The following is an 8,674-nucleotide window of genomic DNA, read 5'->3' on the forward strand; positions in this document are numbered from 1 at the left end:
GTCTCTGATTGATGTTTAAAGCCACGAGGCTGCATGCGGGTCCGTGCAGTGTCCCGGGCCCTCACTGGAGTTGATGAGCACTTGGCTAGCTGCCTGACCGTCCCCTGTCACCCTCAGCTAGGAGATGATGATGTGGCAGACAGCTCGGCCTTCTATGCCAAGCGCAGCTACCAGCCACATGGCCGCTGGGCGGAGCGGGCTGACCAAGAGCCTCTCAAGACCATCCTGGATGCCCGGGACCTGGATTGCTGCTTTACCCCCATGAAGCCCGAGAGCCTAGAAGATTCTGTTCTAGATACAGTGGAGTCGCAGAGACTGGCGGGCCTGCTGAGCGAGGTATAGACTGCCTGCCCCAGCCCGGCCTACAGTCCCTGCACCATGACTGCCGGCGCAGGACCTGGGGCCTCAGTGCTCTCGTTCTGGAGATAAAGCTGACTGTCCCACTCCAGGGGTGTGAGAGGGTTACATGAGATGGTAGAGGGCAGGAGGGTGAGCCTCGGACCTGGTGCACAGTGAAACTTACCAGGGCAGACCAGAAAGCGGGGAGGTGGGGTCGCAGGGGGTTAAGAGCTTGGGCCCGAGGGCAGGCCTGTGCCTGAGTTGGGGGCATTTGAGCAGGTGGAGCCCTGGCCCTACCCCTTCCCGGCTCTGTAACTTGCAGCAAGGCTTGATTCTCTGGGCTTTGAGTTTCAAAAATATGGTCATTTAAAAAAAAAAAAGGGACTTCCCTGACGGTCCAGTGGTTAAGACTCCATGCTCCCAATGCAGGGGGTCTGGGTTCGATCCCTGGTCATGCCGCAACTAAGAGCCTGCATGCTACAACTAAAGATCTTGCACGCGGCCACTAAGACCCGGCGCAGCCAAATAAATAAATAAATATTTTTTAAAAAGAAAGGTGACTAAGAAAAAAGATTTCAGAAAAGGTCATTTTTTTAAAATGGTCATAAAAAAAACATTGCACATGTGGCTTTTACAGTAATCCCATTCACAGGGTCTGGGCCCTAGCAAGGCTTGATTCTCTGGGCTTTGATTTCAAAAATATGGTCATTTAAAAAAAAAAAAGGGACTTCCCTGACGGTCCAGTGGTTAAGACTCCATGCTCCCAATGCAGGGGGTCTGGGTTCGATCCCTGGTCATGCCGCAACTAAGAGCCTGCATGCTACAACTAAAGATCTTGCACGCGGCCACTAAGACCCGGCGCAGCCAAATAAATAAATAAATATTTTTTAAAAAGAAAGGTGACTAAGAAAAAAGATTTCAGAAAAGGTCATTTTTTTAAAATGGTCATAAAAAAAACATTGCACATGTGGCTTTTACAGTAATCCCATTCACAGGGTCTGGGCCCTAAAAGGTACTGAAGCAACTTTAGCTCTTATTCTTTTTCAAACAAAATTCTTTTTTATTCTATTATATAAGTTTGCTTATGTGGCATAATATAAATAGTTATGTGCATAAATCATAAATATATAGTTTGATGAATTGCTACCTGTGTACACACCGATGTATCCACCACCCAAGTCAAAATATAGAGCATTTTCTACCTCTTGGAAGGGGATCTTGGAGGACCCCCTTGTGTCTCTTCCAATCAGTACCCCCAGTGAGGTAACCAGCATTCTTTTTTTTCTTTTTTTTTTGGCTGCATTGAGTCTTCATTGCTGCACGCGGGCTTTCTCTAGATTCGGCGAGCGGGAGCTACTCCTCGTTGCGGTGCACAGGCTTCTCATTGCGGTGGCTTCTCTTGTTGCAGAGCACGGGCTCTAGGCGTGTGGGCTTCAGTAGTTGTGGCACACGGGCTCAGTAGTTGTGGCACGCAGGCTCAGTAGTTGTGGCTCATGGGCTCTAAAGTGCAGGCTCAGTAGTTGTGGCACCCAGCTTAGTTGCTCCGCAGCATGGGGGATCTTCCCGGACCAGGGCTCGAACCCGTGTCCCCTGCTTTGGCAGGCAGATTCTTAACCACTGAGCCACCAGGGAAGCCCTGGTAACCAGCATTCTGACCTCTCTCGCCATGGATTGGTTTGCCTATTATTGAATTTCATATGAATAGACTCTTAGTGGGTTGGAGCCATACCTCTTCCTTATCTGTAAAGGGGCTGATGATAATGCAGGGGCAGCACAGAGTGAGCTCATCATGGCCCCAGCCCAGGCCCTGGCTCACGGAGCATCCAGCAGTGAGGGCTGCCATCACTACCTACATCTTTACCGTTACCGTCGGTGTTGGTGGAACACCTAGCAGCTTGGGAGGGCCCTGGTTGCCACGGCTGCCTCGGATGGCTGTGCTGTCTTCCCCCACAGTCAGAGAGTCCCCAGGACAATGGCTGCAGGCCTCCCTCCTTACCACTCCTACAGAGGGAGTCTTCTGAGGCCAGCGAGCTCATCATCTACCCCCTGGAGACAGAGGTGACAGTCACAGGGACAGACAGGTGGGTGTCCTTTGCACCAATGGGAACCTTAGTTGGAGAGAGGAAGCCTCAGCTGGTAGGCACACCCTGGAAGAACTGCTCTCCGCTCTCCCAGTGGGCCTGTGGGAGGGAGGCGGGCGGGGGGTGAAGCCCGGATGGTGCAGGAGCCCAGCCCTGCAGCCTTTGCTGCAACCTGGCTCCCTGGTTCCAGGAGAAGGTGCAGGGGCCTCTGGAGGCGGCAGGAGAGGTGAGGCTGTACTCCCAGCCAGAGTAGGTGTAGATGTCTAGGCGTTCTGGGTGGGGGCCACTTGTTTACTAATCAGTATGTTATCATTCCCTCGCCCCACCCCCACGGGCACTGCAGCAAGTACTGTGCAGAGGAGGTAGAGAGGGCGCCAGGAGACCAGCAAGGTGACTCTTACCTCAGGGCCCCCTCCATCGGCTCAAAGGACCAGAGCCCACCTGAGGGTGAGTGAGCACCAGGCAGTACACCCTGCAGGAGTCTGTTCATCTGGCCAGGTCCCTTTCTGGGCACTGATGGTGACCTTGACCGAGTCTTTCTGAAGCCCAGAGTCTGTCACAGAGACAGACATGGTCCCTGCTATTGTCGCTCTAGAATTCTGGAGCCCAACTTCCCACCAGTGGGAGCCCAGCTCTGCACCTTCCTCGAAGTGTAGCCTTGCTGGTCCATAAAAATAGGGGGCGGGTCTTATCATCCCCCTTCTGCAGATGAGGAAACTGAAGCCCTGAGATCCAGAGCGCCTTACCTGACTCAGTCAGGGCCCAGCTTTGGACTCCTGACCCCTCCCACCCTGTCTTCCAGACTCAGGGGAGTCAGAGGCCAACTTGGAGTGCAGCTTTACCACCATCCATTCCTCCCCTCCACAGCCAGACCCAGACCCTCAGTTTGATGTGACGCCCCCTACACCAGGTAAGTAGGGGCCAGATGTGGGGAAGGGCAGTGTGTGGGCCTGGCCAGGGGATGGTCATGATATATAACCGCTGGCCCAACATCAACCCTGCATTTGGTGGCCACTGAGCACCAGTTTCCTCCCCTGGAAGACAGATGCATTAGCCCTTCCTTCTCCGCCTGGTGGCAACAGAGTGTGTGATGGGCAAGTCCAGCTTTCTCCATTGTTAAGTGGCCAGTGGCTTTTTCAGAGCGTCTGCCATGATTCATGGTGTTGATGGTTCTCTCCTGCCCACTCCCTCTCCCCGACCCCCTTCTCCTCTCCCCAGGATGCCCAGGTACCACAGAAGAGTTGTCCCAGCCCGAGGTGCCAAGCATATCCAACGGCTCCCTGCCCCAGACCCCTGAGCAAGAGAAGTTCCTCCGCCACCACTTCGAGACACTTACTGACGCCCACCCTGAGGGTAGGCCATGCCCCTCTCTGACCCCTGCCTGGGCAGCATCCAGGACTGGGCTCAGTGTGGGCTTCTCTGGGGTAAGGCTTTCCCTGGCAGGGCTGGCGAGGGTGGTGGGAGGGCGTATGTTTTACTTAGGGGCCCAGCTGTATGGTTTCTTCTGCCTGCTCCATTTGCTTCCAAAGTGTGTGTTGTCTATTGATGGGGGTTTCTGAGGATCTGTCTGCTGGTCTGTGGGTCTGCCTGGGCCCAGGGCCGGCTGGCTGGAGGGATTCTGAGGGTGCCCTCGGCATCTTGCCCTAGAGCTCTTCCACGGATCCCTGAGAGACCTGAAGGCCTCTGAGGCCGAGGACGACTTCTTCAATCCCCGGCTGAGCATCTCAGGCCAGTTCCTCTCCCGCCTCCAGAAGACATCCAGGTGGGAGCTGGTGAACTAGTGAACCCCCACCCTGCCTTCCAGCTCTCTGTCTCCCCGCGGGGTGGGGCTGTGTGCCCTCAGGCGCCCCCAGGGCAGCCACAACCACCTGTTTTCTCGCCTACAGGTTCACCCACACCTTCCCTTCCCGGCTGCCCCTGCACCTCGTGAAATCCCCAGAGGTCAAACTCATGGATCTTGGGGGGAGCCCGCCCAGAGCAGAGCCCCTGAGAGCAGGTACTGGCTACACCTGCCCAGGCAGGACCAACGTGAGTACTGGGGCCGCTTCCCTCGAGACATAGGGCTGGGAGCCTGGTGGCCTCCTCCTCACCTCAAGGCTGTGCTTGCAGGTCATCTCTGGGGGGAAGGATGAGGAGCCCCTCGAGACCCTGGAAGCCTGGTCCCCACTGAGTGAGTGTCCCCATCCCCAGGTGAAAAGCCCTAGCCTTCTCAGCAAATGGCCCTGGGTGCCTAGCTGAGCCACGGTGGGGATGGACAGGATCCACTCAGACCCTGCAGCCACCCTGGCTGGGGCTCCCTGTCCATCAGCTCTGAGCTGGGGTGTGAGAGTAAGCTGCCTCTTCCTTTCTAGCCCCCTGCCTCACGGGCCTGGCGCCCTGCATCCTGCCCTCCTCTGTGCCGCCCACAGACAAGACGCCTCCGACACCCGCAGCTCTACCCACTCCAGGCCTGGCTCAGGGTGTCCACACCCCCACCGCCCGCTCCTGCATGGAGGCCACTGCCAGTTCCTGTGCCAAGATACCACGCAGCATTTCCAATGAGGACAGTGAGGGCCCTGTCCTGGCTGAGCTGGCCAGGCCTCTGTGCAGGTCCTCGTCCCTGGGGAAGCTGGCCTCCCTGGGCCAGGAGCTCCAAGTCATCACCACCACAGTGACACCCAGTTCTGACAGTGAGGGTCAAGAAGCTGCCCTGCCCTCCCGGGGCAACCATGAGGCCCGCGCCAGCCTGAAACTCACCCTGTCAAGCATCTGTGACAGGCTCGTGTTGCCCCCACCCCAACTGGAGCCTCCCACCACGTGTGTATGGTCCCAGGAGCCTGTGGCCACCCAGCCCAGTGTCACGGTCACAACAGCCAGCTTCCTGGCCCCCAGCCCTGTGGATAGGAGTGCCCCAAGGCTCCACAACGCCACCTTTCTCCCAAGTTTCCTGGCCACCGAGTCCCTCAATACACCTTCCAATCCCAACAGCCCCCCACTTCCAGAGGCCAGGCCAGGGGTCCCTGGCAGCATCACCTCCCTCCTGGAGCCCACCCCTGGTGAGTACCATCCTTGGGACAAGGGATCGTCCCCTAAGCTCATCCCATGTAACAGCTGGCTCAGCTCCAAAGGTGGGCACTTGACCTGGCCACAGGCGCTGTGCCACTCATTCATTCATTGCCTTACATATTTAGTGAGTACCTCGTTTGTGTTGGGCTTTGTTCTGGGCCCTGGGGACGTGCGACCTGGTGGTAAACAAGACTACAGAGAATTGACACCTTAACTGGGGGAGAAGCCCAGACTAAATCTATAAGGAAAGTGTTAAGTGTATCACAAAGTGATGTGTGCTGAGAAAAAGAGAAAGAAAGGGTTTAGGGAGTGACAGGTGGGAGCAGTGGTTAGTCTTAAGCAGGATGATGAGAAAAGCCTTCAGGAAGAAGGTGGCATTTGAGCAGAGACCTGCAGGAGGGGTGGGAAGGTAGCCTTGGGGACTGAGGGAAGCGTCCCAGGCAGAGGGACAACAGTTGGGGTCGGCCCAGCAACACTGGACTCTTTAGACCAGCTAAAAAGTAGAAGTGTCTTTCTCATTTCATCCCCTACACCCCCAGATGCGCTCAGTCCAGTCCAGGGCTGCCCTGGACACTGCGGGGAACCGAAGGGGCCAGCCAGGGTCCTGCCCACAGATCCCCTTGAGCTGAGCAATGTGGGGACCGTCGTGCACAGACTGCAGACTACCTTCCAAGAAGCCCTGGACCTTTACCACCTGGTGAGCCGAGCCCCAGGGCCAGGGGAGAGGACTGAGGGGCTCCCTGGCACTGCCTGGCCCAGGTGGCCCCTAACAAGATGGGCGCCCCTTGCAGATGGTCTCCAGTGACGAGGCGAGCGCCGAGCAGCGGCAGGCACGGACTGAGCTGGCCTCCACTTTCCTTTGGATCCACAGCCAGTTAGAGGCCAACAACTGGCTGGTTGGGACCGATGTGGCCCCAGCCCAGGCCCTGCCCAGCCCAGGCCCCCCCTCCCCACCTACACTGTGCCCCCTGGCCAGCCCAGATTTGCGTGCCCTGCTGGAACACTACTCAGAGCTGCTGGTGCAGGCCGTGCGGAGGAAGGCACGGGGGGACTGAGAGCCAGCAGGCCCCTCCACCGCAGCCCTGCTGCTTCTGAAGAAATAGTTACTTTACGCAAATAAACTGACAGCTTGGAGGAGCGGTTCCTGGTGCCTGTTCTGGCGCATCCACAAAGCCCCCTTCAGATGGCTGCAGGGAGAGAGGGTAGAGAGCCCAGGGAACTCACAGATGCCGCAGTGCCAGGCCCTGTTCCAGGACTCTAGTGGGGAACACAGGACTGTTGGGGAACTGCAGTAATGATGACCCCAGCACCTGGCTCCCACGTCACCTGTCCCCAGCCCACTGAGCTGCTGTGGAGTCACGGGTGGTCCTTGCCCAGTGGGGCCCAGCTGTACTCTAGGGAGGGGCCAGCCCTTCTTCCCTGCCCCCTACTGATGCGCAAGAACCCACTGGAGCCTCTGTGATCACCATGTCCCAGACCCTGGCTACCAGTTCACATACTGCCACAACACTGGCTCATGGCCCCTGAGCCAGGCCCATGCTGGATCCTGTGAGCTCCAGGCTTTTGTTCCCACTTGCAGCAGGGTAAAGTGAGGAAGGACAAATCCGGGGAGCATGCCCAGGCCACCCAGCAGCTGGGACCAGTAATTCCTTCCCCAGCAAGACTGTGTCCAGCTTCAACATCCCGTGAGCTCCCAGCACTGGTACCAGCTTCCCTAGGCAGCAGGCATCTAGCCACGTGGCAGGTCTGCTAAGAAGGACACTCTTGTGACCACAAAAGCCCTCACCGTCCCAAGTCTAAAAAGGAAGCTGGCAGGAGCAGGACCCTCCTAGAGCACAGTCGTACCGTGCAGCCTGCTTGGCCTGAACCCCCACTTGCCTGTGAGTTCCTCCCTGCTCTGTTTGGTGATCACGGCCCACCAGAAACAGGCTCAGAGAGATCCAGTGCCTCGCCTCGGGTCCCATAGAGTTGAGTCAAACGAGGCTTGCCTGGTGGTAGAGCCAGACTCTAACATGAGGACGTGGCTCTCTGTTGGCCCTGTAAACACTGAACCAATCATGCAGTTGTTGAAAAAAATCCTACCAGCCCCGAGGAATTGCTGGTCCCAGCTGCTGTCACTGCTCTACACGGTAGGCGTAGAGCGAGGAACAGGACAAGCAAAGCATCTGCCCTCGTGGCATTCACCTTCTAGAAAGTGAAACACGACAGAAATTAAAATAACTGTATAACTGTAGGTAAACTAAGGGCATTCCCTGTGCTGGTTACAGGCCTTTCTTAGGTGATGTTGGAGCTGACACTTGATAGAGGGCACAGGCCGTGTGGCCACTCGGGCAAGTATCCAGGCAGGCAAAGGCCAGTGCAGAGGCCCCATGGCAAGCTCAGACGTACATGAAAGGAATAGCAGTGAAGCCAGGAGGCTGGAATGGAGTGAGCTCAGGGCAAGGGTGGAGAGGAGGTGGGAGGAAGAATGGGTCCCACTGGGCAGGGCCTTGTTGCTTCATGACATTTAAATCCAAGACACATTCACAATATAGTTTTTTTCCCCTAAATAAAATGCCTTATCTTGGTGTTTGGGAAGATGCCCAGTATTGTTTATTTCTCAAGGCTCCCTCTCCCTGCCCCGGCCCACTGGCCACCCCTGCAGACTGGAGACCCACTTGCCCTGCCTGCCTCGGCCACAGGTGCCTAAGATCTCTCAGGCGATTGGTTTCCAGGCCCCTGGACACCCAGGGGACCACCTTGAGCCTCGGTCCCTCATGGATTTTACCCCTCCTCCCACCCTGTATCATGGTTAACTCTTCAACTCCAGGTAGCAAACACCTGGCTTAAGAGGCCCCAAGCTATAGGGACATTTGTTACTCTTGATTCTTTTCCTGCTCTATTTCACCCTCTGTGAGTCTGAGTTTCACTCTCCAGCTTAGGCCCTCACGGTGGCAACATGGCTGCCATAGCTCCCAGCAGTACACCTTCACCCAACCAGGAGCAAAGACACAAAGCAGGGCAGCCACCAGGATAGTGGGGAAAAAGTGCAAAGCCTTCTTAGATTCCTCCCCTTTCAGAGCAGTTGCAGGCAACAGGATTGGAGATGGCTTTAATTTGCTTGGACCAGCCACCTCCCCTGTCCTGGGCCTTTTACTGTTGCAACAAAATTGGGTTCTCTCAGCACAAAAGGAAGGTGGGCTGGTAGGATCCAGTGTGTCTGCCAGTCT

The 8,674-nt window shown here is 56.5% G+C and overlaps 1 protein-coding gene across 1 annotated transcript; it reads left to right on the forward strand.

Moving 5' to 3' along the window:
- Nucleotides 1-19: 19 nt before the first annotated feature.
- On the forward strand, nucleotides 20-8,034 carry WDR62 (WD repeat domain 62). Its single transcript, XM_028485474.2, has 11 exons — nucleotides 20-336; nucleotides 2,347-2,420; nucleotides 2,764-2,867; nucleotides 3,223-3,330; nucleotides 3,639-3,773; nucleotides 4,068-4,182; nucleotides 4,307-4,448; nucleotides 4,530-4,590; nucleotides 4,772-5,455; nucleotides 6,005-6,162; nucleotides 6,257-8,034. Exons 1-11 carry the CDS (start codon nucleotides 34-36, stop codon nucleotides 6,518-6,520), a joined length of 2,148 nt encoding a protein of 715 aa, XP_028341275.1. The 5' UTR covers nucleotides 20-33; the 3' UTR covers nucleotides 6,521-8,034.
- Nucleotides 8,035-8,674: the final 640 nt, after the last annotated feature.

This window comes from Physeter macrocephalus, unplaced genomic scaffold (assembly GCF_002837175.3).
Source record: "Physeter macrocephalus isolate SW-GA unplaced genomic scaffold, ASM283717v5 random_413, whole genome shotgun sequence".
Classification (NCBI taxonomy): domain Eukaryota; kingdom Metazoa; phylum Chordata; class Mammalia; order Artiodactyla; family Physeteridae; genus Physeter; species Physeter macrocephalus.

Bases quoted from the DNA above. Each gene is read 5' to 3' on its own strand.
- WDR62 (XM_028485474.2), top strand. From the start codon at position 34: ATGCGGGTCCGTGCAGTGTCCCGGGCCCTCACTGGAGTTGATGAGCAC. The intron at 5,456-6,004 runs GTGAGTACCATC...CTACACCCCCAG, and splicing joins CCTCCTGGAGCCCACCCCTG to ATGCGCTCAGTCCAGTCCAG. The intron at 6,163-6,256 runs GTGAGCCGAGCC...CGCCCCTTGCAG, and splicing joins CCCTGGACCTTTACCACCTG to ATGGTCTCCAGTGACGAGGC.